General features: G+C 43.5%; 2 protein-coding genes and 1 long non-coding RNA gene across 10 annotated transcripts in view; 2 read left to right on the forward strand and 1 right to left on the reverse strand.

Annotated features, from left to right (window-relative positions):
• The window catches only part of LOC109898561 (rho GTPase-activating protein 15), a 37,201-nt gene extending 24,647 nt beyond the window's left edge, over positions 1 to 12,554 (forward strand). For 3 of the 7 annotated variants that reach the window (XM_031827533.1, XM_031827538.1, XM_031827537.1), the window contains 17 exons: positions 35 to 580; positions 973 to 1,182; positions 1,291 to 1,374; positions 4,722 to 4,844; positions 5,357 to 5,443; positions 5,759 to 5,821; positions 7,259 to 7,326; positions 7,413 to 7,500; positions 7,669 to 7,770; positions 7,892 to 7,990; positions 8,080 to 8,164; positions 8,314 to 8,442; positions 8,549 to 8,647; positions 8,732 to 8,809; positions 8,910 to 9,044; positions 9,197 to 9,302; positions 11,405 to 12,554. In XM_031827533.1, the coding sequence (XP_031683393.1) occupies positions 35 to 580; positions 973 to 1,182; positions 1,291 to 1,374; positions 4,722 to 4,844; positions 5,357 to 5,443; positions 5,759 to 5,821; positions 7,259 to 7,326; positions 7,413 to 7,500; positions 7,669 to 7,770; positions 7,892 to 7,990; positions 8,080 to 8,164; positions 8,314 to 8,442; positions 8,549 to 8,647; positions 8,732 to 8,809; positions 8,910 to 9,044; positions 9,197 to 9,302; positions 11,405 to 11,582 (2,280 nt within the window). In that variant the 3' untranslated portion in view covers positions 11,583 to 12,554. The remainder of the gene's footprint in view (positions 1 to 34; positions 581 to 972; positions 1,183 to 1,290; positions 1,375 to 4,721; positions 4,845 to 5,356; positions 5,444 to 5,758; positions 5,822 to 7,258; positions 7,327 to 7,412; positions 7,501 to 7,668; positions 7,771 to 7,891; positions 7,991 to 8,079; positions 8,165 to 8,313; positions 8,443 to 8,548; positions 8,648 to 8,731; positions 8,810 to 8,909; positions 9,045 to 9,196; positions 9,303 to 11,404) is intronic. The other 4 variants (XM_031827536.1, XM_031827539.1, XM_031827534.1 and 1 more) reach the window with 3 other exon arrangements.
• An 849-nt stretch (positions 12,555 to 13,403) lies between these two features.
• Positions 13,404 to 21,380, forward strand: LOC109898562 (uncharacterized). The gene is made up of 2 exons (XR_004210403.1): positions 13,404 to 13,629; positions 17,877 to 21,380. It is a non-coding gene; the product is annotated as an uncharacterized LOC109898562 (long non-coding RNA).
• The window catches only part of LOC109898563 (serine/threonine-protein kinase WNK4), an 87,474-nt gene continuing 79,097 nt past the window's right edge, over positions 18,936 to 27,312 (reverse strand). For both annotated transcript variants that reach the window (XM_031827532.1, XM_031827531.1), the window contains exons 14-20: positions 26,848 to 26,979; positions 24,694 to 25,589; positions 24,383 to 24,476; positions 23,326 to 23,923; positions 22,299 to 22,504; positions 22,118 to 22,212; positions 18,936 to 21,900 (exon numbers count right to left, since the gene is read on the reverse strand). In XM_031827532.1, the coding sequence (XP_031683392.1) occupies positions 21,898 to 21,900; positions 22,118 to 22,212; positions 22,299 to 22,504; positions 23,326 to 23,923; positions 24,383 to 24,476; positions 24,694 to 25,589; positions 26,848 to 26,979 (2,024 nt within the window). In that variant the 3' untranslated portion in view covers positions 18,936 to 21,897. The remainder of the gene's footprint in view (positions 21,901 to 22,117; positions 22,213 to 22,298; positions 22,505 to 23,325; positions 23,924 to 24,382; positions 24,477 to 24,693; positions 25,590 to 26,847; positions 26,980 to 27,312) is intronic.

Below are 27,312 nucleotides of genomic sequence, written 5' to 3' on the forward strand. Positions count from 1 at the left end.
TGACCTGTGACCTCTCTTTCATCTCTGTCTCCAGGTGGAGAATGCCAGCCCCAACACTGCTGTTTACGCCAACGTCACCGAGCTGAAGAAAAACATCCCACAATCCCCTCCGTTAGAAGCTCTGAGTCCTGACTTGCCCCTTACCCAGGAGGGATGGCAGGTGCACACTGACAAGGACAGCGGGAAAGAGTTCTATTACCGCCCAGCCACGGGCCAAACCACTTGGGCCGACCCCCACAGCACCCTCCCCTCCGCAGACATGGAGCTGCCCAAGGAGGCGTTGGCTATCCCAGCCCTGTCCGTGGCCCTGTCCCCGGGCCTGTCCCCAGCCCTGTCCCCGGGCCTGTCCCCAGCCCTGTCCCCAGCCCTGTCCCCGGCCCTGTCCCCAGCCCTGTCCCCGGCCCTCTCACCAGCCTCATCCCAGGGTTCCAACTGGGAACAGGTGTTTGATGAGACCACCGGTCGAAACTACTTCTATAACCCCACCTCTGGGGCCACGTCCTGGGGAGCTCCGGAGCCCATCGCTCCCTCCTCTCCTGTTACTGAGCCTCCTGTGCTGAAGCTCCCAGACAGAGGACCGGTAGGGGTTAGCTTATGCTTTATTTGACTAATATGGCCATTGTTTCAAGCTCATCAACAGATAATGCTTCTAAAATACAGAACCGTGGAAAGTGTTGTTGGATTTTTGACTGCTAAAGCAGTCTCTGTCAAACACCAGCGCATTAACATCTGCTTCATGGTCTTGAGGGAGTCTTGTTTCTTTAATTCATTAGCTAGTTATGTCTAAAGCCTGCTATGGCATACGCATGCTTTTTGCTGTTTATTCTCAGTGTTACTAGCGAAGTTACTAAGAACGTTTGCCATTTGAGCAGAATCGCTAGCATGTTATGAACCATGTCATAAACCTTTTAGAAATTGGCCACTCAGTTTGAGTTCCATCTTAAAAGCATTGACAAATCTTCTGTTCCTCAGCCCCCTCTCCCAAAGGAAGACTACCTGACAGAAGACCACGAAGCTCCAGACACCTCCTCCTCGGTGTTCCCCAAAGACATCCCGTCCATGCCGCAGGCTAAACTGGCCATCATACCCCGGGCCATTCTAGACAGTGTCCCGGCGGGCTGGAAGCGCTCCATAGAGGCAGATGGGAAGACCGTATTCACCAGCGAACGCACACAGGAGCAGGTAAGTGTATTGAATGGAGGTCGAGTGCTTTGAAAGGGTAGCGGTTTGAGAAACCATGCAGTGTGTGTCATATGCTGTTTTGTGTTGTGTGTGTGTGTATCCTGGCAGTGGCTCAAGTCTGTGGATCAAGAAGGAAAGACGTACTACTACCTGAGAGACGGCTCCAGATCCCAGTGGAACCTTCCAGCAGAGGTGAAGAGAAGCAATATTGTAATTTCAAGGAATGATTGAGTGGCTTTTTACCAGGTCTCAAAGAGCTTGACAATGTATGGGGCAACTCTGTACTGCACATATACAGTGCCTTGCGAAAGTATTCGGACCCCTTGAACTTTGCGACCTTTTGCCACATTTCAGGCTTCAAACATAAAGATATAAAACTGTATTTTTTTGTGAAGAATCAACAACAAATGGGACACAATCATGAAGTGGAACGACATTTATTGGATATTTCAAACCTTTTTAACAAATCAAAAACTGAAAAATTGGGCGTGCAAAATTATTCAGCCCCTTTACTTTCAGTGCTGCAAACTCTCTCCAGAAGTTCAGTGAGGATCTCTGAATGATCCAATGTTGACCTAAATGACTAATGAGGATAAATACAATCCACCTGTGTGTAATCAAGTCTCCGTATAAATGCACCTGCACTGTGATAGTCTCAGAGGTCCGTTAAAAGCGCAGAGAGCATCATGAAGAACAAGGAACACACCAGGCAGGTCCGAGATACTGTTGTGAAGAAGTTTAAAGCCGGATTTGGATACAAAAAGATTTCCCAAGCTTTAAACATCCCAAGGAGCACTGTGCAAGCGATAATATTGAAATGGAAGGAGTATCAGACCACTGCAAATCTACCAAGACCTGGCCGTCCCTCTAAACTTTCAGCTCATACAAGGAGAAGACTGATCAGAGATGCAGCCAAGAGGCCCATGATCACTCTGGATGAACTGCAGAGATCTACAGCTGAGGTGGGAGACTCTGTCCATAGGACAACAATCAGTCGTATATTGCACAAATCTGGCCTTTATGGAAGAGTGGCAAGAAGAAAGCCATTTCTTAAAGATATCCATAAAAAGTGTTGTTTAAAGTTTGCCACAAGCCACATGGGAGACAGACCAAACATGTGGAAGAAGGTGCTCTGGTCAGATGAAACCAAAATCGAACTTTTTGGCAACAATGCAAAATGTTATGTTTGGCGTAAAAGTAACACAGCTCATCACCCTGAACACACCATCCCCACTGTCAAACATGGTGGTGGCAGCATCATGGTTTGTGCCTGCTTTTCTTCAGCAGGGACAGGGAAGATGGTTAAAATTGATGGGAAGATGGATGGAGCCAAATACAGGACCATTCTGGAAGAAAACCTGATGGAGTCTGCAAAAGACCTGAGACTGGGACGGAGATTTGTCTTCCAACAAGACAATGATCCAAAACATAAAGCAGAATCTACAATGGAATGGTTAAAAAAGAAACATATCCAGGTGTTAGAATGGCCAAGTCAAAGTCCAGACCTGAATCCAATCTGTGGAAAGAACTGAAAACTGCTGTTCACAAATGCTCTCCATCCAACCTCACTGAGCTCGAGCTGTTTCGCAAGGAGGAATGGGAAAAAATGTCAGTCTCTCGATGTGCAAAACTGATAGAGACATACCCCAAGTGACTTACAGCTGTAATCGCAGCAAAAGGTGGCGCTACAAAGTATTAACTTAAGGGGGCTGAATAATTTTGCACGCCCAATTTTTCAGTTTTTGATTTGTTAAAAAAGTTTTAAATATCCAATAAATGTCATTCCACTTCATGATTGTGTCCCACTTGTTGTTGATTCTTCACAAAAAAATACAGTTTTATATCTTTATGTTTGAAGCCTGAAATGTGGCAAAAGGTCGCAAAGTTCAAGGGGGCCAAATACTTTCGCAAGGCACTGTAGTTGAAGTCGGAAGTTTACATACACCTTAGCCAAATACATTTAAACTCAGTTTTTCACAATTCCTGACACTTAATCCTAGTAAAAATTCCCTGTCTTAGGTCAGTTAGGATCACCACTTTATTTTGAGAATGTGAAACGTCAGAATAATAGTAGAGAGAATGATTTATTTCAGCTTTTATTTATTTCATCATATTCCCAGTGGGTCAGAAAGTTACATACACTCAATTAGTATTTGGTAGCATTGCCTTTAAATTGTTGAACGTGGGTCAAACGTTTCAGGGAGACATCCACAAGCTTCCCACAATAAGTTGGGTGAATTCTGGATCATTCCTCCTGACAGAGCTGGTGTAACAGAATCAGGTTTGTATGCCTCCTTGCTCGCAAACGCTATAGCATTGAGGTCAGGGCTTTGTGATGGCCACCCCAATACCTTGACTTTCTTGTCCTTAAGCCATTTTGCCACGACTTTGGAAGTGTGCTTGGGGTCATTGTCCATTTCGAAGACCCATCTGCGACCAAGCTTTAGCTTCCTCACTGATGTCTTGAGATGTTGCTTCAATATATCCAAATAATTATCCTTCCTCGTGATGCCATCTATTTTGTGAAGTGCACCAGTCCCCCCTGCAGCAAAGCACCCCCACAAGATGATGCTGCCACCCCTGTGCTTCATGGTTGGTATGGTGTTGTTCAGCTTGCAAGCCTCCCCCTTTTTCCTCCAAACATAACAATGGCCATTAAACAGTTCTATTTTTGTTTCATCAGACCAGAGGACATTTCTCCAAAAGTACAATATTTTGTCCCCCTTCCTCCTTGCTGAGAGACCTTTCAGGTTATTTTACTGGTCGTTTTACTGTTGATAGAGATACTTTTGCACCCGTTTCCTCCAGCATCTCCACAGGGTCCTTTGCTGTTGTTCTGGGATTGATTTGCACTTTTTGCATCAAAGTACGTTCATCTGTAGGAGAAAGAGCGCATCTCCTTCCTGAGCAGTATGACGGCTGCGTGGTCCCATGGTGTTTATGCTTGCATACCTTTGTTTGTACAGATGAATGTGGTACCTTCAGGCATTTGGAAATTGCTCCCAAAGATGAAGCAGACTTGTGAAGGTCTACACATTTTTTCTGAGGTCTTGGCTGATTTATTTGGATTTTCCCATGATGTCAAGCAAAGAGGCACTGAGTTTGAAGTTAAGCCTTGAAATACATCCACAGGTACACCTCCAATTGACTCAAATTATGTCAATTAGCCTATCAGAAGCTTCTAAAGCCATGACATAATTTTCTGGAATTGTCCAAGCTATTTAAAGGCACAGTCAGATTAGTGTATGTAAACGTCTGACTGGAATTGTGATACAGGGAAATAATCTGTCTGTAAACAATTGTTGGAAAAATTACTTGTGTCATGCACGAAGTAAATGTCCTAACCGACTTGCCAAAACTATAGTTTGTTAACAAGAAATTTGTGGAGTGTTTGAAAAACAAGTTTTAATGACTCCAACCTAAGTGTATGTAAACTTCTGTAGGTGAAAAAAAGATGCCCTTACTTCAGATAACCAGTTACTGGGTTTGATTAAATAGGCCAGGGCCTTTACACTGTTTGTTTCTGTTAACCCTCTCAGCTCCCAGGTGCAGCCAGTCTGTCCAAGGTGGGGAATGGAGTGGACCAGGACAGCCCGCTGGTTCTGAAGAACTGGAGACACACAATGGGCCCAGCTCAGTTTGGCCCCTCCCAAGAAGACAACGTGAGTAGCTGGGGAGCCCAGAGCATGGATAGGGACGTTGAAGGAGGTTTCACACCGTTGGTATAGCAACAGACGTTTATGGGCCATTATAATCTCTTTTTGGAATCTAGACTGAATTTGGCACTACGGTATAGGAACATAGAAACTGCAGCATTTGCTGTTCTGATAGTCCCAAGCAAACAAGCCATTAGGACTAGTCCCTGACATGAGACACCTGGCCCTCACAGCTTTATGCACAATGCCCTTGTGGAATGATGTCGTTGTGTTTGTGTCATTGTCGACCCTCCCAACAGGAGATGGAAACACCTGCCCTAGTTGATTTCCCCTCAGGAAGTCACTTACAAACCGAAATGGGAGAAACTACAACAATAATGGAGGGGGCAGGGGAGAAAGAGGATAGAATTATGACTCATCAAATTTGACAGGATTTCTGCTCTGTTCGAACAATAAGGCCCTATCGACTACTGTTGACTAACCAACCTGAACCCAATTCCCTCCCTTCCGTTTGGCAGAGGTTCTTTCCAACACATAGGAGAAACGTTTCGGACGTCACCAGTGAAGCATCCAGCTCAGGCAACTCCCCTGAGACGCCACGCCATGTAAGTACAGTAAGAACGTACGACACGATAAAGAATCCATAGGGATCTTTGTCAGGTCATTTTCTACTGGCCCTCAATAATATATTATACGTGTTGGACTAGTACACACAATAATTGAATTGGAAATTGCATTATTTTTCAACAATGATTTTATTGTTAATTTTATTAATTGAATTCATTCATTTCCCAAGCCTTCCACTAACTCAATAAAATGTACTCTACTGTACAGACAGCACACACAGACTTCTAAATGACAAAGAGCCTGAAGACCCATTATCCCATTCATTGAAGACTTGTATTGTTTTCTCCATAAAGACTGATAGGTTGGGAGTACGGAGTAGACTGTCACATCTGAGCACAGACTCACATCATGAGCATGTAGGTTCTTACGACCCACGTCAGGCCTGATAGATAGATGCATAGTGTAGTTTGCCAGACAGGTATTGCATTCTGGTGGTGTGTGGGTGTTCTGATCTAACTAACATACTATGATATAGAATTGGATAGGAGAACTAACGGCACTTGGGAAGGGGAGCTAATGGATTAGATATTAGTTACAGTACATACTATATACATGTATGCTCTTAAAAGGGCTGATTAAGAGTTTCTTATGTGGTGTTTAAGTGAAACTACTAACTTTGAATGGGTTGTTCTCTCTCTTTGCTTCGTGTGTGGATAAGAAAGCGATCTGGAATACAAGCATCTGCTAAATCAGGGTTTTCCAAATTCGTCCTAGGGCCCCCTGGGGTGCACATTTTGGTTTTTGCCCTAGCACTACACAGCTGATTCAAATAACCAATCATCATCAAGCTTTGATTACTTGAATCAACTCTGTACTAAATGATCGTGTCATGATAGACCACCATTGACACTACCCCCTAGTGGGGAGAGGGAGCATTTGTAGTTGTTTTTGTTGGATGTTGTGGTCCAAGTGGTGGCTTGTTGGGTAGTACTTTCAGATCTGATTGACACCATATTTTATTGTATTGCCTTTCAAAGCATTGTGCTGAATGTACATATGGCGCTGTCTTATGAAGTAGGCACAGTAATGTCAAAGTGCTGAATGTCAGTGCCATAAGCAAAGTCAACCCCAAAGGATTATTTCCCATTTTATGAATCCATGCAAACAAACACACTCACGCCCAAGCATGTATAACTGTGCATTCATGCACAAAGATGCGTGCGCACACACACACACACACACACACACACACACACACTAAGATTGACCACTCCCATGTTGATACCTGACTCACATTTCAAAGCTGTAAAGAATCTGCTACTTATACTCTTTGATCTTTACCTGTGGACTCATAGCTCAAGAATTCAGCATAACCTGGAACACTGCCAACACAAACATTTGTTGCTGCCACCTAGTGGCCTAGCATATGCATTGCAAAGTCACAACAATACTTTATCTTGGCCTAAAATTATAACCCACAATTACAATAATCTGCTAACATGAACAGTCCAATGTTCATATCAGCCAGTAGACCGATGGGCAATGTCCAGTAACATATGGCTCAATGTGGATACTAACTGCTCAACTCATTTACCTATGTATGTCAGTGAAAACCATGAGAACCATGTGTTTGATACCATTCCATTCACTCTATTGCGGACATTATAATGAGCCGTCCCCCCCTCAGCAGCCTCCACTGATGTACGTACAGTACAATACAACTAACAAAATCTTTAAACCTGATCTGAGGTCTGTGGGTTCCTGGTAATCACCATTAGTAGAAATGTTCATACACTCTCCCTCTGTCGTTTGTGATATTTTGTTAATATTTGTCTCTATTTTGCTTGTTTTAGACACATCTACTAGAGAAGGCAGGGATCCTGAACAAAACCAAGGTGGCTGACAATGGGAAAAGAATTAGGTAATGTCAAGTCAACTGCACAAATTACAACACATTGTGATTTGCGCAATGGACCAATGATTCCTTATTTTCTGGTTTTCTAATAGGAAGAATTGGAGTCCGTCATGGACAGTGCTGCATGGAGGCATTCTCACGTTTCACAAAGACCCTAAATCTGCACCCTCGGGAAACTCTGTAAGAACATTTTGCTACAATAACCACTCACAGCCACCACTTTAGAAAATAAGCTCATTGTATTCATAAAGAATGATTTGCTTGCTTGTCAGGATTGGGTGTCCAACAACCTACTATTACGAACCACCAGGTCTGTTGAATGAATGTCATTGGTCCGTGATTCCTCAGAACAAGACCAATCAGATCACCCCAGAGTACACAGTGGAGCTGCGGGGAGCCACTGTGGGCTGGGCCCCCAAGGACAAGTCCAGCAAGAAGAACGTTCTGGAGGTATGGGCTCTGTTTAAGGTCTATCAGGGTTGAAGTCAGTTCTATTTCATTCAATTCAGGAACTGAATCAAAATTAATTTAATTTAACTCTAGGTATGGCTTTTTCCCTCTCCCGCTTCAGTTGAAAACGCGTCATGGGTGTGAGTACCTGGTCCAGTACGACACAGAGAGCATCATTTGTGACTGGCACAGGATCATACTGGACACCGTCAGACAGCTGGTGAGCATCCAGGAGGTGTCTATGTAACAAGTTGTAATTAGAGTAGGCCAAGGGGGCGTCGGTCTTCATTATAACCTCTCCTCTCTCAGGACCAAGATCACTTGTCGGAAGAGGAAGAGGAGGAGCCTATGGAGAAATCTCCACTTGCTTCAGACAGAGACAAGAGGACCAGCTGTAAGTATGATTGTCCTACAACCTACTATTATGAACCACCAGGTCTTTCAATGCTTTTGAGGTGGAAATAGGTGGAAAATGTCAATATTTGGTAACTGGGCATCAGGTAGTTAACGAAAGCTGCACCCATCATTAATTGCCCCCTCCAGCAGCCACTAAAATTACGCCTGGCATCAGTGCCGAGTCATCAGATCAGGGGCGTGTCCGCACCAAACTACGCAAGTTTCTCCAGAAGAGACCCACACTGCAGTCAGTGAAGGAGAAGGGCTACATAAGAGGTGAGACTGGGCTTTATAACATGGTTAAATGACATAGCAGAGTAACCTTATTGTACCTTATGATACCTTTTCGGCACTCAGAATATTTTTCATCGTGGTTCTCTAGATAATGTGTTTGGTTGTCATCTGGACACGCTGTGCCATCGAGAGAACAGCACTGTGCCCAGGTTTGCGGAGAAGTGCATCAGGGCAGTGGAGATTAGAGGTAGGTATTCCTTCTTTATCCTGATACCGTAATATCAACCTTTACCACCTCTAAAGAGGTAACACAATTGTACATTACCCTTAGGTCTGGACATTGATGGGATCTACAGAGTTAGTGGGAATCTAGCTGTCATTCAGAGACTACGCCACAAAGCAGATCATGGTAAAGCAAGTTTCAAGGACTAGTAATTTATTTGTAGATGGAGCATCTTGCAGTATTATCAACCATATTATCTGTCCTCATGCTCTCTCCCTCCCTCCAGAGGAAAATCTGGACCTAGAGGATGGTCAGTGGGAGGAGATTCATGTGATCACGGGGGCGCTAAAGCTCTTCCTGAGGGAGCTGCCTGAACCTCTCTTCCCTTACAGCTTCTTCGACAAGTTTATCGCTGCCATCAGTAAGTCTAGGCCAGGCCCTAATAAAACATTCTGCATGCATCTCAATAGTCAGACTCAAATGATATGATATTAATGAACTGACATAGTCTGACCTAAATAGCATGAAAGGATGTGAGTAAATTGACATTTGGGATGACTCTTTCTCTGGTAGAAATCCAGGACTATCCTCAGAAGGTGTTGTACTTCCGTGACCTGGTGAGGTCCCTTCCCCTGCCCAACCACGACACCATGCACCTCCTTTTCAAACACCTCCTCAAGTGAGTGGGTGTTGTGGTGTTGTGGTAGAAACTGGCATTTTTTTATATACAGTTGAAGTCTGAAGTTTACATACACCTTAGCCAAATACATTTAAAAACTCAGTTTTTTACAATTGCTGACAATCCTAGTAAAAATTCCCTTTCTCATGGGCCTCTCGGGCGCAGTGGTTTAAGGCAACGCCTCGCAGTGCTAGCTGTGCCACCAGAGATTCTGGGTTTGAGCCCAGGCTCTGTTGCAGCCAGCCACGACCAGGAGGTCCATGGGGTGACGCACAATTGTCCCAGCGTTGTCCGGGTTAGGGAGGGTTTGGCCGGCAGGGATATCTTTGTCTCATCGCACACCAGCGACTCCTGTGGTGGGCCGGGCGCAGTGCACGCTGACCAGGTCGCCAGGTGTACGGTGTTTCCTCCAGCACAGTGGTGCGGCTGGCTTCTGGGTTGGATGTGCATTGTGTTAAGAAGCAGTGCGGCTTGGTCGGGGTGTGTTTCGGAGGACGCATGACTCTCGACCTTTGCCTCTCCCGAGTCCGTACAGGAGTTGCAGCAATGAGACAAGACAGTAACTACTAACAATTGGGGAGGAAAAAAGGGGTAAAATAAAAAAAACATCACATTCAGAAGTTTACATACACACAACTAGTAGCATTGCCTTTAAATTGTTTAACTTGGGTCAAATGTTTTTGGTAGCCTTCCACAAGCTTCCCACAATAAATTGAGTAAATTTTGGCCCATTCCTCCTGACAGAGCTTGTAGGCCAGGTTTGTCAGGTTTGTAGGCCTCCTTGCTCACACACGGCTGAGTCAGGTTTGTAGGCCTCCTTGCTCACACATGCTTTTTCAGTTCCTGCCACAAATATTCTATAGGATTGAGGTCAGGGCTTTGTGATGGCCACTCCAAACCTTGACTTTCTTGTCCTTAAGCCATTTTACCACAACTTTGGAAGTATGCTTGGGGTCACTGTTCATTTGGAAGACCCATCTACGACCAAGCTTTAACTTCCTGACTGATGTCTTGAGATTTTGCTTTAATATATCCACATAATTTTACTTTCTCATGATGCCATCCATTTTGTGAAGTGCACCAGTCCCTCCTGCAGTAAAGCACCCCCACAACATGATGCGGCCACCCTCGTGCTTCACGGTTGCGATGGTGTTCTTCGGCTTGCAAAACTCCCCCCTTTTCCTCCAAACATAACGATGGTCATTAATGGCCAAACAGTTCTATTTTTGTTTCATCAGACCAGAGGACATTTCTCCAAAAAGTATGATCTTTGTCACCCATGTCAAGTTGCAAACCGTAGTCTGGCTTTTTTTATGGCGGTTTTGGAGCAGTGGCTTCTTCCTTGCTGAGCGGCCTTTCAGGTTGTCGATATAGGACTCGTTTTAGTGTGGATATAGATACTTTTGTGCCTGTTTCCTCCAGCATCTTCACAAAGTCCTTTGCTGTTGTTCTGGGATTGATTAGCACTTTTCACACCAAAATACGTTCATCTCTAGGAGGCAGAGCGAGTCTCCTTCCTGAGTGGTATGATGGCTGCGTGGTCCCATGGTGTTTATACTTGCGTACTATTGTTTGTAGAGATGAACGTGGTACCTTCATGCGTTTGGAAATTACTTCCAAGGATGAACCAGACGTGGAGATCTACACATTTTTTCTGAGGTCTTGACTGATTTCTTTTGATTTTCCCATGATGTCAAGCAAAGAGGCACTGAGTTTGAAGGCAGGCCTTGAAATACATCCATAGGTTCACCTCTTATTGACTCAAATGATGTCAATTAGCCTATCAGAAGCTTCTAAAGCCATGACATAATTTTCTGGAATTTTCCAACAATTGTTGGAAAAATGACTTGTGTCATGCAGAAAGTAGAAGTCCTAACCAACTAAACAAACTATAGTTTTGGTAACAAGAAATTTGTGGAATGGTTGAAAAATGAGTTTTAATGACTCGTCTAAGTGTATGTAAACTTCCGTCTTCAACTGTATATATACAATTATGTTTTATATAAAAACTATACAAATGATATAAATAACTGATATACTAAACACTTTCCAACCTCCTCATACTTACTCCCACTCCCTCTTCTCCTCATCCCCTCTTCCAGAGTGATTGAGTTTGGGGAAAAGAACCGTATGTCAGTCCAGAGTGTGGCCATCGTGTTTGGCCCTACGTTACTCAGGCCCCAGACTGAATCGGCCAACATCACCGTTTACATGGTCTACCAGAACCAGATTGTGGAGCTCATCCTCAAAGAGTTTGAGACAGTATTTGCCCCCAGCTGAGACATTTTCTATGGCACCCATGAGTCAAGAGGGACGGAGACAATGGGGGTTGCCAAGCCGTGGGAAAAGACTGATGGTTACATGGGTTGCTAGATTTGGTAAAGGGAGATTCTTTTGTGTCAGTGAACTAGCCTTTAACTGTGGTAGCTCCAAGTCTTCAACCTTCATCCCAAGTTTCAAACTCGTGCTGTCCACCCATCCAGTCCACCCATCCAGTCCACCCATCCAGTCATCCATCCAGTCCACCCATCCAGTCATCCATCTGTTTTGGTACGTCCACTCACAAGAACATTGACAAAAAAGGAAGTTGAGGGAAAAGGGGAAAATGGATGAACATGTTGACATACCAAAGTTTACCATGGATCCTATGACAATACCTGGCAATAGGCATCATGTTTAGTTTTACAAATTAAATATATATTACATGTAGGTGTACATGTATTTGGGGGAATATTCTGATGTCGTATCCATGGTTTGGAGTGACATATCTGAGACAGATCTGTCTTTTTAGTGGATGACCTCTTAACTATATGTTAAAGTCTATGAAAAAGCTTAAATATTGTATACCTTCCCGAATGTTACCTTATCAACAATACAACCAATTAAAATGGTTGTTGTTGCTTTCCTTTTGGCGAGCCATACAGATAGCAAACCACTGCCTTGACTGTAAAGTTATTTGATTACTTCCTAATTTAGAAAAAGGCTGTGAATTTATCAAGGAATACCACTTGCGACTATATTGTGATGCATTATGCATAACGTGGCTGTACGTTATGGGCAGTATGTATGAAAATATATTATGATAGAGCATAACTGTACATTATGGCTGTTTTATAGTATTAATATTAGTACAGAACAAGGATAAGAACAATATATCAAGATATTTTGAACAACTTTTTTTCTCTGTACATAAGAGTTCATCTTACCTTATAAATGAATGTTCTTCTAATAAAAGAATTCAATTTCTGTCAATGTTTCTGTCCAAAAGGCTGTGAAGTATTTGTAGTTAATCATATCAGTAATGTTAGTTAATCAAATATAGCTGTAGCTCTGCCCACCGGTGAAGTGGAGCAGAGCATGCTGGGCGATCTACAGCTCAGAGAAGAAGATCAGTAGTCAAGTGAGAAAGTTACAGCCATCCTTGTGTTTTCCCACCAGTTAGCTTTCATTGTGTTAGCCAAGACCAGTGTGTGTCCTTGTTCATATACCACACACACACACACTTTAACTTTGGTTAAAGCAAGTTGCCAGACCACTAAGTGCCTTAGCCCATTCATACTACACACACTGTGTGGTGCTGTTCCGTGCTGGTGCATCTTCGGCATTAGTAAACCACCTCAACTGGAATACTACCTGTCTGTCATCTGTTCCCTTACCAGAACATAGGAATGAACACATGAAGTAAAACCTAACCTAAAGAATATACAGTCCACCAAGTCCTCACTTACAATTATTTATTTGACCTTGAAAATGATTTAGGATGAATGAAATTGACAACGTGATGACAATAATTAGCCTATAACACCCTGCAAATCATTACCCCAAAGTTTTGAAAGTATTTGCAAAGCATTTCACTACACCCATAATCAAATCTGCTAAACATGTGTATGTGACAAATTACATTTGATTTGATTTTGAAGACAACGTTTAGATATAATAATATAATTTGAATTAACTGTGAATGGCTGGAGTAAAGTCTACTTTCCACTAATTGGTGATCTGCGCAGCGCGACTGCAATAAAAACGTGCTGGAACGCAGCCAGATGTGTGGGCTTTGTAGGCTACTCCAAAACGATAGAGGGCAGACATGCACAAGTTGCTGGGCTGTCTAGTACAGTCACAAACCAAAGAACATGAAACAACGTACGTAATTTCTATCAGACACATAATAACACTGAAATGGCTTCTAAGGAGCAACTTACAGCGGCACAGAAACAGCTTCTCAGGAAAAGACAAGATCTCGACTTTTGGAAGAAAAACGCGCTAAAAATACGTAGTCGCAACCGCATAGCTGGACTAGCTATCGGGGCGTTTGTCATCGGCATGTGTATCCTTCCATCTAGGGTGCCATACATATCTCAGTCGGACCTTTAACGTTACAACTGTTCCAGCTGGATGTTAGCGGTTATTACTTAGTGTAAAGCGTAGCACAGAGAATTTGACAAACATTTACTTGACAATACTTCCTCAATTCCTGACTTGGCAGACAACGCATGCGTCTAAACGTCCTTGGCTTGTTGCAAGTGGTTTGTTTAAGCAATGAGGTGTGGTATAAGGCCAATAGGCACCTTAGCCGTGGTATATTGACCATACATCACAAACCCTTATTGCTATTAAACTGGTTACTAACGTAATTAGAGCAGTAAAAATAAATGTTCTGTCATAACCGTCTGATATTCCACGGCTGTCAGCCAATCAGCATTCAGGGCTCGAACCACCCAGTTTATAATTACATTTAGAATATGCTCTGTTATTAAATAATAAATGTCAATTTTTGTTCTCCATGAAGTAAAGCTAAAATGTGTACACCATATTGTCTATTTCAAATATTCTCATTGATGGTCCTTGCAATCTGGATTCCTTGGAAGTCACCACCCCCCATTGAAGTTAATATAAAGGGTAGGGACATCCTAAGGATCCAAGTTAGCACGAACGCTCATTGATCGAGAAAGGTGAGTGTCAGAGAGGAAGATGTGAAGCAAGATGGATAACTGGGCCCAAATCTGTCTTCTCCAGCAGGTGGTGTTTTCCTTTTTTTCTGCTGACTGACTACCTGAGGAGTTTTTGTATGCAGGTCAATGTGTGTCAAATTTGGTTAACAAATGTAGTGGCTTATTTGCTACATCTGGCTCATTGAAAACAAGTTTTGTAATGCATAGGTTGGTACGGGTGTACTGATATAAGGAGATATGACATCCTGGCAACTATATCGGAGTTGTACCTGTTGTTCACTTGCATATGCCCTCTCATGGGCTAAAATGGGCCCACCTGATTTGCCGCCTCCTGACTGCCTTTCATTTTTTAATTGTTAGAGCAGATACTAAGTATCTGGTCAATATATTGCAGGGGCGCAACTTTCACTGGGGAAGGGGGGGCCACGTACTGAAATCGTATTTTTGTCCCCCCCCCCAGTTTTATCATTGAAATGTGATACAGAACAAAGCAATGGTGTGCTTTAGGACCATGCGGATACCTCAGTGCAGTCAACTAGGCTGTTTGGAATGTGTATCCCACTGGATAAAAAATTATAATAATTGTCCCCTCCACTTCTAAAACCAAAGTTGCGACCCTGATATAGGGCCTTTTGGGGTGGACACCCAGCTGTCTCAATCAATGAGAGAAGATTTTAAATAGACAAGATGACAGCATACACATTGCTGGATTACTTAATGGAGCAAAAACATTTTTAAATTAAATTCTAACTAGCCATTGATGTTTAGAAGACATGCGCTGTCTTTCAAGTCAGGAATGAAGGAAGTATCGGAAAGTAGGTTGGTAGAAAAATGGGTTTTAAATTGAAATTTTTCATTGGTAGTACAGGTGCACCCGATTTAAAGTTAGGATCATAACATTTAGAAGCACCAGCATGTTTTTTTCTGTTGTACCAATATTAATTTCTAGCTACTTTTGAGCCCTATAAACTGTAAATACATTTGTTTGTTATAAAAAGCTAAAATGTTAATACAAAAACCTGTCATTGAAATGAGTCATTTGTGGAATATTAGGTTTCTCCATTGTGTGAAAGTACTACCTATTGGGGTACATTTAGTGGTGGAAATTGTCATACTTGAGTAAAAGTAAAGAAAATGACTCAAGTAAATGTGAGTCACCCAATAAAATACTTGAGTAAGTCTAAAAGTATTGGGTTTTAAATATACTTAAGTATCAAAAGTAATTTTTATTTACTAAAATAGATTCCAGTTTCCTTATGTTATGTTTTTTTTATTAAAATTTACGGATAGCTAGGGGCACATTACTACACGTAGACATCATTTACAAATGAAGCATTTGTGTTTAGTGAGTCCGCTAGATCAGAGGCAGTAGAGGTGACCAGGGATGTTCTCTTGATAAGTGTGTGAATTGGAATAAGCATTCAAAATGTAACAAGTACTTTTGAGTATCACAGAAAATGTATGGAGTAAAAAGTACAAGTTGTCAAAAATATAAATAGTAAAGTACTGTCATGACGTTGCCCTGGAGGATTGGTTTATGACAGTCATAAATACCCCCCCCTCCTTTTCCCTTCTCTAACCTACTGAGGTTACATTTAAAAAAACCTTGGTTAACATAGAGATTCTGGGAACATCAGTATGTGGGGGGAAATGAACTATATTCTGGTAATCCGAACAATTGAACATGTGCAGTGGTACTTAATGAATATGATGTCAGTTCGGTTGTCATCTGAGACATTCTCATCAATGATAAAATGACAAACTCTACAGTGGAAAGTCTACACATCAGAGTTATCGGATTCACATGGAATTGTTGTTCAATTTAAATGTTTGAATATGAAATTATTTGTGATGGGATGAAATGTGATTTTTGCTTCTAAAATGTGAGATTTGGATTTTCACAAGATAGGGCTGCTCAATCAGTGGCCCTCCCCTGTGAAGGGACAAGGGCTATAAAACTTTTCAAACACACCCTCCTCTTCCTTCCTATATAAGCTCTTGACGACAACATAACTATCTGTTCCGATGAGGATGACGATCATATGTCAGAATGGTTCAGATAAAACTAGAGAACGAAGCCAACATCAGCATGAGCTTTGGTTGCGAATGGTAGGAACTTTGAACTCTTATTCACGACAGAAGTGATATCTCCTAGCTGCTGAGTTAGTGACCACAGCTGCAAATGCAGGTTAGGAAGGAACAGACAGAGTATCCCATCTACCACACAACGACATTACTACAACTTATCCAAGTGACCACCAGAAACATTCTTCAAAGCACAGAGGCCTCGGTTTGGCAACACGGTCTTCCATCTACCACCAACCCACTGAAGCGCAGCTCAGAGTAAATATTTATTGCATTTTGCTTTTCCAAATGGGCGGTAATTTAGAATGCATAATATACTGTATTTACGATAGAACAGTTTCACCTTTGTTCCAGTCTCCCGCTCTTTCACTCAACCCAGCCCCTTTTCCTTTGTGTAACAAGCTGTCATATCTGTTCCGCCCTCTAGGGACGTTTTCCTATGACGTAAAGAATTATCCAGGTATAATTCATTCTTTGTATATGTTATTCTGTGTGATTAGTTAGGTATTTAGTAAATAAATAATTAAACCCAATTTTGTATTGCTGATTCAACTTGTTAGCCAGCGTTCTTGCAGATAACCAAGAATTTACAACTTTCAGATTATGAGACTGAAGTAAGATGAAGATTAATGTTGACTGCTATTGATGTAAAATATTGCTAGTTCTTTAAGAGTTTATTTGGAAGATAACAGCTCTATAAATATTATTTCGAGGTGCCCGACTCTCTAGTTAATTACATTTACATGATTAGCTCAATCAGGTGATATTAATTACGGAGAAATTATTTTATAGAATAGCATGTTTTAGCAATTAATCTGGCATAACCAAAGACACGACAGTACAGATACCAAAAAAAAAAAACTTAAGTAAAAAAAACTTTAAAGTACTGCTTAAGTACTTTACACCACTGGGTACATAAGTGAAAATTGTACACTAAGAGCGAACTGGTTTATGAATGTATAGTCAATCCATGACATTTTTCTCTGTAGTAATGGTGCAGTCATGACAGTAAGGAATCTACACCCACTTTTATCTCTAGGGCACTTATACAATGGTACAGCGAAGCTTAATCATTACAACAATTATTGTCTGTGTGACTATTTTTCTAGGTGCACGGTGCTCCCAAAATAAAATGGCAGGTCGCACAACAAAATATTTAGGAGCATATGCAACCAAAATGGTTGCACTTTATAGCCCTGGTCGAAAATGATCTGGTCTACGCTTTACATGTTCTAAGAAACGCCTTTCAGCCAGTTGGAACAGTGGTAATGGTCTGACAAGGCAATATTTTTCATAGCTACTAACTAGCTGGCTGCTAATGTTAGCATGTCATGGTCACCAAATAGGTTCCTAGCTAGTTTGTGTGTGGTGTGTGTGTCTTATCATTTCTCACTGCTCTAAAATTATCCACAGCACTCAATATGGCACTGCAATGAAAACCACAACTCTGCAGAAATATACTGAAGTGCTCTTTGAGAGGAAAAAGGCAAAGGTTTCTCCTGACTGTTTTGTGACCTTAACCATTTCTTGTCTTCAGTCAGCTACACCATCCTCTCAGTGAAGCAGGAGAAGATCATGGAGGACATTGATAATGAGGCAAAGATCAATTACATCAGAGGCCCCAGGACCGGGACCATCTCTTAGGGATGTTCCCAGCTCCCTCACCTGCACAGGAACAGTGGAAGCTGAGCTCACACGGGACTGGACTGTCAATCTGCCATACGCAACTGTGGCCAAAAGATACACACTTGTTTTTGAAAGGTGGAGGCGCCTATCAGTTTCTGTTATTTCAATATGCATTGTAGAGATAGATGTAACCTTGCACATGCTCTAGACCTGGATACCCAGCAAACTGGTTTCTGAATGTAATATAACTTGTTATATAATAAGAGGTTGTTTAAGAATATTACATGGTTTGTGTATTGTGTAACTAATTGGCCTCGTAATATAGGAGAAAGCTTACGTGTTGGGCTCTTCCATATTCAGATGTTGTTAGAGAATGAAATAAAACGTAAAGCTGCAATCAGATGATTAGTGTGTAATAAATGATTCACTTACTTGACGGTGTATCAGTTTTGAGTTTTCAAAGTCAATGCGCGATGATTTTGGGCATCAACCTAAAGGGAAAGAAAACTCAAAACATTGCATGATGAGGCACTGCATCGCCGTGCTAGCTGTGCCACCAGAGACTCTGTGTTCGAGCCCAGGCTCTGTCGCAGCCGGCTGTGACCGGGAGGTCCATGGATACACGCACAATTGGCCTAGCGTCGTCCGGGTTAGGGAGGGTTTGGCCGGTAGGGATATCCTTGTCTCATCGCGCACTAGCGACTCCTGTGGCGGGCTGGGCGCAGTGCACGCTGACCAGGTCGCCAGGTGCACGGTGTTTCCTCCGACACATCGGTGCGGCTGGCTTCCGGGTTGGATGCGCGCTGTGTTAAGAAGCGGTGCGGCTTGGTTGGGTTGTGTTTCGGGGTACGCTTTCGACCTTTGTCTATCCAGAGCCCGTACGGGAGTTGTTGCGATGAGACAAGACAGTAACTACTAACAATTGGATACCACGAAATTGGGGAGAAAATAAAAAAATAAAAACATTGCATGATGTTGAATTGTCATTTATTAGCAATATGTACAAATATGATTTAGGAAACAATCACGCTTGAAAGGTAAAAAACAAATGTTAAAGGCACAGAATCTGCATGGCAGTATGTTTTCTAGAAACACGATTGACAACAAAATAGAGCTCATGACATCCTAAATATATATTGTATATTTACTGTTGATGTCTTGATTTAGAAGAACACAATCTGAGTAATATATTTCATGTGTTCTACTACAATCGTTCCCCATGTGCATACTTTAAGGCAAATAGCTCAGAATTCTTCACAGCTTCAGGTCTTTGTCATTAATCAAATAATTACCAACACTAAATGCATAGGCACGCATACCGATTTAAAATATATAACTATACATCTTTACCCCACTATTATTTATAGGTACGCAATTGTTCAATAGCAATAGTGAACGGCCCCTATGGAAAGTGCATTGTATCAATCCATAGATTAAAATACGTTTTTAAAGCATAAGTGTCCACTCTTTGCTTAAAAAATGAAGGCTGATAAGTGACACCCAGTATCTTTACTACTAGGCCATAGAAAGTGAGTAACAAATGAACAATGTGTAGTATATTATAAGACCTGGAGTGTTTGTATACTGAACAAAAATTTTAACGCAACATGCAACAATTTCAAAGATTTTACTGAGTTACAGTTCATATAAGGAAATCAGTCAAATGAAATGAATTCATTAGGCCCTAATCTTTGGATTTCATATCACAGGGAATACAGATATGCATCTGTTGGTCACAGATACCTTAACAAAAAATGGGTCTCGCAATGGGCCTCACGATCTCGTCACGGTATTTCTGTACATTTAAAATTGCCATCGAAAAAATGCAATTGTGTTCGGTGTCCGTAGCTTATGCCTGCCCATACCATAGCCCCACTGCCACCATGGGACACTGTTCACAACGTTGTAATCAGCAAACCACTCAACCCACGACGCCATACACGTTGTATGTGGTTGTGAGGCTGGTTGGATGTACTGCCACATTCTCTAAAACGAAGTTGGAGTCGGTTTAAATTTAATGTTAAATGAATGTTAAATGCTCTGGCAACAGGCCTGGGGGACATTCCTGCAGTCAGCATGCCAATTGCACATGCCCTCAAAACTTGAGACATCTGTAGCACTGTGTTGTGTGACAAAACTTGCACATTTTAGAGTGACCTTTTATTGTTCCCAGCACAAGGTGCACCTGTGTAATGATCGTGCTGTTTAATCAGCTTCTTGAAGGATGAAGGAGGCTGGAATATCTTGGCAAAGGAGAAATGCTCACTCACCGGGATGTAAACAAATGTCATTTTAGAGAACTAAGCTATTTGTGCATATGGAACATTTCTGGGATCTTCTACTTCAGCTCATGAAACATGGGACAAACACTTTACATGTTGCGTTCATATTTTTGTTCAGTGTACGTTCAATAAAGTGACATGTAGTTGTTCATGCACCATGTGTGATTTGTGTTGCTTCATGAACATTTGTTTACACCAAATACAGCTCTGATGTTTTGCTGATACTTGCAGGCAGCTTGGATTCTCTTATTTAGGTGTACTTGATTTAGTTCGCCAAGCACACCAAGTAAGCGGAGCTGCAAAATGGAAAACTGCTTACCTGACTTGCCGGTCAATGCATGAGATAGATGCATATTTGTTCATCCCATTCCTTATGCAATATTATAAACCATACAAATACACTGTTTTGAGGCAATGATTACATCTCATCCTGCTAAAGCTATCTTATCTCCTGAGCAGACATATGCAGCGTTTACCGTGAATACAGTCTCCGTGACTGCAGGAACATTGCCTTTAGTTGTCAATCGCAACATTAAGCAGATCTTCAGCACTTCGGATTGAATAGGGTCATATTGTATTAAGAGGAGTTCCTGCTTGCAGCAGTTGGATGACGAAGTGCAGGAGAGAGCAGGGCTTCTGGGACGTGTTTTCCAGGGATAGCACAGGCAGCATCCGCATAAGAGCACACGCAGAAACACACACCTTAAGCCTTCCTATCCTCACTTTCCATTTGACCTGACGCTACACACAGCTATATAAGCTTAGCATCCTTAAGAACGGGAGGGGGACTTCCTTGGCTTGGTGTCACAATACTAACTCATGGTATTGCTCATGAACCAGATGGCAGATAGGGTGCTTTGGTGCTCTGACAATGGGATCCTTATCTATCGTCGTTAGGAGGAGTGTTTAGTGAGGCCCATCGTGTGGATGACCATGGCCTTTTCTCATTTGGGAAAAAGTCCGTCCTCCAACCTCTCCTCCGTCCTCTCTCCTCCGTGACTCAGAAACTGATAAGTGGTCGAGGCGAACAGAAGTGTATTCTTCCTCCTTGTTAGCCATCTTTCATAGATGATAGTCATGTGTGTCCTACCTGAGTCCTTCACTGAATAATTTAGAAATCTGCCACACCCCCTTTGAATCAGCTTTAGTTTTTTTGATGGAGAAAAGCATGCACATGTTTACAAACAATATGCTACTTGTAGTTGTATCTATAAAATGTCTTGAACAACTAACTTCATTTGTTTTTATCACTCTACACATTTATTTTGGGATCCACCCCTGTAAACGTAATTTGCCTGAGTGGAGAAGGAGTCTAATTTCCTACAAGCTCATTTTCGTCCTTGTTCACTCTCCTTGCTACCTCTCCACAATTACCTTTTTCAAAAGGAGGCGAGAGAGGAGAGTGGACAGAGGAAAGAGGACGCAGGAGTTGAGCAAATCCAATTGAGAAAAGGCCCATGTCTTCTGGCCATCCGGTTTCCCCATCCCAAGGCTCAGGCTGGGAGCTATCTGTTCAGCACTGGGCTTGGCAACTTATTGGTCATCATTGGGCTCCCTCTCTTCCTGGTTGGTGGTTGGGAGGGGAGGCGACTGGCCACAGTATCACCTGCCCCAACCCCCTGTCCTCCGGATCACACAGGGAGACGAGTCTCACTAGTAGGAGAGAAGTTAGAGGTCAGAGGGCGTAGTGTGTTCACCAAGTAACCAAGCAGGTTAACAAAGAAATACCAAGGTGACTACGTTAACATATTATTTTCATCACGGCACAGGTTTTTTAGAAGGATTACACCTGTCAAAATGTTCTACGTTATTGTTCACACTGACAAGGTCAGGGTATAGGGATCATGGGTCAGACAGGGTGCTTGCTCACCATCCGGTTGTAGTCAGGGGCAAAGGTCACCCCTTTACTGGACCTCTCCTGAGAGCCACTGCTGCTGCCACTGACTGAGTTTTTACGCATGATCCCTGTGTTTGTAAGACATGGAGGGAATAGCTAAGTCATAACGAGCTCCCAACCAGACAGCAACATAACTACTACAATACCAACTGACCTGCAGGGGGCAGTATATCCAGTCTCTGCAGGCTGTTCCTACGCGAGCCGAGGTAGTTGCCGCTCTTGGAGAGGCGCCTCTGGCGGTTGTTGAGCATCGCGGCGGGGGACATGATGCCAGGGGGAGGCACCTTTCCCATATGCTCATACAGTGCCTCAATCTCCCTCTTCTGAGTGAGCTGGAGGGCCTGCGCCTCTGACAGGTGCCTGAGTGAGTGAGTGAGTGAGTGAGTGAGTAAGTGAGTGAGAGAGAGAGAGAGAGAGAGAGAGAGAGAGAGAGAGGAAGGAAGGACAGAGAGGGGGAAGGGAGTAGAAGAAGAAAGAGCAAGAAAGTACACAGAACATGAATAGAGGACAAGGAGGAGAGAATACGAGAGAGAGTGCATGGGACAGGGAAAGAGTTGAGAAAGGAGAAGATGGTCAAGGTCAGGGGTAAGAAGAGTTTTATTAAGTTAGCTTGAATTGGTGTTTGTGTTTTGACAGTCAGGTTGTAAATTTGGAAGATCATTTTGGTTTAATGACCATTTGGTGTTGGCAAACCAAGTTCTAAGAATGTTCAAAACCTTATGTCATGCTCTAATGATGACAGTGGAGGCTGGTGGGAGGAGCTATAGGAGGACAGGCTCATTGTAATAACTGTAATGGAATAAATGGGACGGTATCAAACATATGGAAACCGCATGTTTGACTCCATTCCATTGATTCCATTTCAACCATTACAATGAGCCCATCCCCCTATAGCTCCTTCCACCAGCCTCCACTGAATGACAATTCTTATGACCTTATTACACATGTTGATGTCAACAGTTCTTTGAACTCTTTTTAATTCAACTAGAGTGATAAAGACACACTTCTATTTCCTATCAACAGTGTGGCCATAACTCGTTTGTTTTGTTTTGGAGGACTGGGGAGGAACCGGTGACCTTGATTGGTGGACTAACGTTTTGTACTTTGTCTGTGTGTTTGTTCACAACCTCAGAGACTTAACTTCAAAAACAGAAATGGTGCGCCTCCTCTCCTCCACTCACCTGTCCCTGAGTTCCTGTAGCTCCTCGCACATATCCTCGTTCTCGCTCTCTGTCTCGTCACTGCTGACATATGAGGCGCTGCGTGTGTAGCTCATCCAGGGCTGGTTTAGGTTGCTCCCATTGAACTGGGGGCTCCCCGCTGTACCCTCCCACAGGCTCAGGCTCAGCCTCCGGCCCCCCCTTCTCCTCAGCTCCTCCTCATCCTCCTCTCCCTCCTTTTGCTCCTTGTCTGGCTCCTTGTCGGGCTCCTTGTCGGGCTCCTCCTCACTCTCCTGCTGGTCCTCCTGCTCTGTCTGCTTAGGGCCTCCAGGCAAGGAGTGGGCGATGTCTAGGTTACACAGGGGCCCGCCGGGGGATCGCTGGGGAAGGGACACGGTTACAGTGCTAATGCTGCTTTCTGATTCGCCCCCCTGCTCCTCGGTGCTGGTATCAGATTCACTGTCCCGGGAGGAAGGGCTGATGCTAACGGTGACAGTGGGCGGGGTTTGGTGTTGTGGGTGGGTTTGGGGAGGATCATGGGCTGGGCTAGCGGAGGCTGCAGGGATCTCTCTGCTGGGTGTGACTTGGAAACGGCCGACGGTAACTGTAGGCTTTTTCTCTGTTGGAGGGAGAGAGAGAGAGAGAATAGAGAGTTATTTCACATTACATATTATAATGGTGTCTGGAAAGTCATTGACATTAAGCCAGCCTACTCATCTACACAACAAAGTATTTCTCATCAAAGTTCATACTACAGGTTGGGCACTTGGGGGGCAGACTTAACTGTACAATGATTTAAGTCATGTTGCTTGAGAGAGTACCTTGGGGTCATACAAGTACACAGTAAAAAGTGAATTGATAAATTAGTGATCCACAGTATCGTATATTAAGTTGCCATGGACACAGCAGGTGCAAAAATACAATGTGGTTTTTCCTGACATATCGGCTACCTTGGAAACAGACAGTGCTTTAAAAATGTACATGAATTAAAAATAAATTGACGTGATTGACTATTATTAGCTCATCATGCCAAATGCATACACAATGAAAATGTGTATGGCATGGAGAGAGAGCTTACCCTCAGAGATAGGTGACAGTCTGTTTTTGGCAGCGTTTGCTCCCGACTCTGACACCACCAGGGTGGAAGAGGTTCGTAGCCGGGGTGAAGTCACCTGCAGGGTAAAATAAAATAAAAAAATCAGCTTTACCAGCTCAGTGCTGTAATAATACAATATGCCAAAACATGTTACAGGCGTGTCTAATCTATACAACACTGTAGAGGAACAGGTTTGAGATTTTAAAGGTAAGGCAACACAGGTTGAAGCAAATTCATATCCTACAGTATACACTTCTTCATGTATATGAGCACATATTTATTAAGTGACTCACGGTGCTCTGTGGGCTGTCTGGAGCTGAGGAGGAGGGGGAGCTGGTGATAGAGGTGGAGGCTGAGCTGTCTGTCTGCTCCTGGAACCCCACCCTGGGCCCCAGCTGGCAATACATCTGGGGACTCGCCCTGGATCCTGGAGGAGAGAGGCTGGAGCCAGCTTGCCTGATAGAAGACCCATCCACTAGCCCGCCAGGCTGGGGTGACCCTGGGGCTACGTTGGTTTTCAACAGGCTCTGTTGGTGCAGAGCCTGGGTGTCTGCATACTGCTGGTACATGTCCAGATACTGGCCTGCTGTTATTTTGCCCTGGGGTTGGTAGGGGCTCTCCCCTGGCATCAGCTGGGGAGGGCAAAACATGGAGGGGTGGTAGGAGCCAGACTGGGCTGGGTTCAGACCGCTGGGCATGGAGGTGGGGGGCATGAAGGACTGGGCCACGCTCATGGCCAGGGACAACACGTTGGCCAGGGAAAAGAGGGGCTGGTTGTGGCTGTTTGGGGGCCACATGCCTGGGTTCTGCTGCTGTTGAGCTGGAGGGGTAGGCTGGGGGGTACTGCCCACTACCTCACCGCTCAGAGGTAACATTTCACCCCTCTGCTGCTGCCCTGGGGTGGCTGGCTTGGCTGGGGAGGAGGAAGGGGATGGAGAAGAGGAGGAGAGGTTGGAGTTGCTTAGGACCCGGTGGAGGGTCTCGGGGATGAAGGGGGCGCTGGCGTGCATTGAGGAGTTCTGGGTGACAGGGTAAGGGAAGGGGAAGTGGGTGTTGTGGACATAGGGATGCTTGGGGTACTGCTGGGGCAGGGGAGGCAGCTGATTGAGGGGCATCACGGGGGGCACGGCCTCAGGGTGGGAATACTGGGGGTAATGGGAAGCAGGCGGGTGGAAGGTCTGGGAAGAACCTGGAAGACACATAAGGTATATTGGGGTTAGACTCATAAGTAGGGCAACAATCTGACTTATGACTGGTTGAATAGGTTCCATCCACAAACAGAATAAAGACCTGTTCTAAAGAGTTTATGTTACGTAGACAGCATTCCCTTCTGCCTAGCACCACATCTAAAGTAACCAATCAGTCATTTACAACATAAATCAAACTGGACCACATGAGGAAAGACCTATTTTCACTCAGATACAGATACAGTGACAAAGTATTGGTTACATTCGCTTTTCCTCACACAAATGTAGATACTTCCTTCCTTTTTCAATCTTACCAATGGACAGAGGTATAATTCTGCAGCACAACTTCAGCTCAGTTAAGCACAGGTTCCCATGAAATCGTGGCAGTCAAAAGGAAATTTGACTCGCCCAGAGTGTCAAAAGTAATTACAGAAAACAAAAATAAACAAAAGCTAAAATGTGTCAATGATGGATGGATTATGTAACTCACTTAACTCGTCTTTCACATTGCAGCTGCCTATAAACCTCACACCTATTAAAAGAGACTGAATGGCAACTCTAAGTAGAGCTGAGACAGAGAGGGAAAATCCCCACTGTATCGGTCAGTAAACATTCTGAGAGAGCAACTGGAGGGGGGGAGGAGAGAGAGAATGAGAGAATAAGAGAGGGCATTCAGGCCTGAACCGTCCCCCCTCTGGGTGGTTGAGGTAAATACCCAGGGGACCCTGCTGTAGGGCGAACTCAGACTGTGAGGTGCCTGAGAGGAGGAAGTGACGCACAGTGCTGGCTGATAGCACTCTGCTCTACAGTAAACCTGAACACTAGAGGTGAGTGGGTGTGTCTGAGTGGGGATACCAGTTCTTTGAATAACCTTATGCCCATTTAGAGTATCACATGTTTTGACTCCAATTGCCGGACGGCCTATTGTTTCTAATGGAAATCTTCTTTCCTTCTTATTCTGCCAATCTCAATGCCCGATTGGTAAACATATATATACTTTGGCAATATCAAAGTATATCAACACCACTGCTCAGACTACTACTGTAATAAGCATTCAAAGTCTAAGACTCAAAGGCTGATGTCCGAGGGGGAAAAAAACAGTGTTTGTTGTTTGCAGTAACTTTTTTGTTATTGTAACATCCCAAACGGACGTGGCAGTTTCACCTATTAAGGATTTCAGCTATAAATGAAATGTTTTTGTTTCTGTGGTTGATGGTGAGCAGCCAGACAGTTTTTCTGGGGTTGGAGTGTGGTACGTACTTGACGTGGTCTGGAAGGACTGAGAGCGGAGGGGACGAACAGAAGGGACCGCCTTTGGGTCGATGTAGAAGTCTCCAACAGGCACCACAGGAGACGAACCTCGGAGCTGAGCAACGCTGCCCTCAGCAAAGTCTGGCCCAGAGAGACAAATAAACCCTTAAACATGCGCAGATACACCAAAGTGACATTGATCATACCGTATCGATGTGTTTGTGGGGACTGATGACAAATCTATATGTGATGGACACTGGTCACTGTGCTGCTTAGGTTACCAATTCAACTCAGTTGATTGATTGATTTTATTACCAGGTTAAAAAAGTACATATACACACAGTACATACATTTACAAACGTGACAGGGATAGTGCAATAAATCAGATAATTATTTCCATTATGGCCCCTAAAGTACAATGTGCAAAAACATTATAGTTACAGACATACAGTGCCTATAGAAAGTCTACATCCC

This window comes from Oncorhynchus kisutch, linkage group LG6 (genome assembly GCF_002021735.2).
Source record: "Oncorhynchus kisutch isolate 150728-3 linkage group LG6, Okis_V2, whole genome shotgun sequence".
Taxonomy (NCBI): Eukaryota; Metazoa; Chordata; class Actinopteri; order Salmoniformes; family Salmonidae; genus Oncorhynchus; species Oncorhynchus kisutch.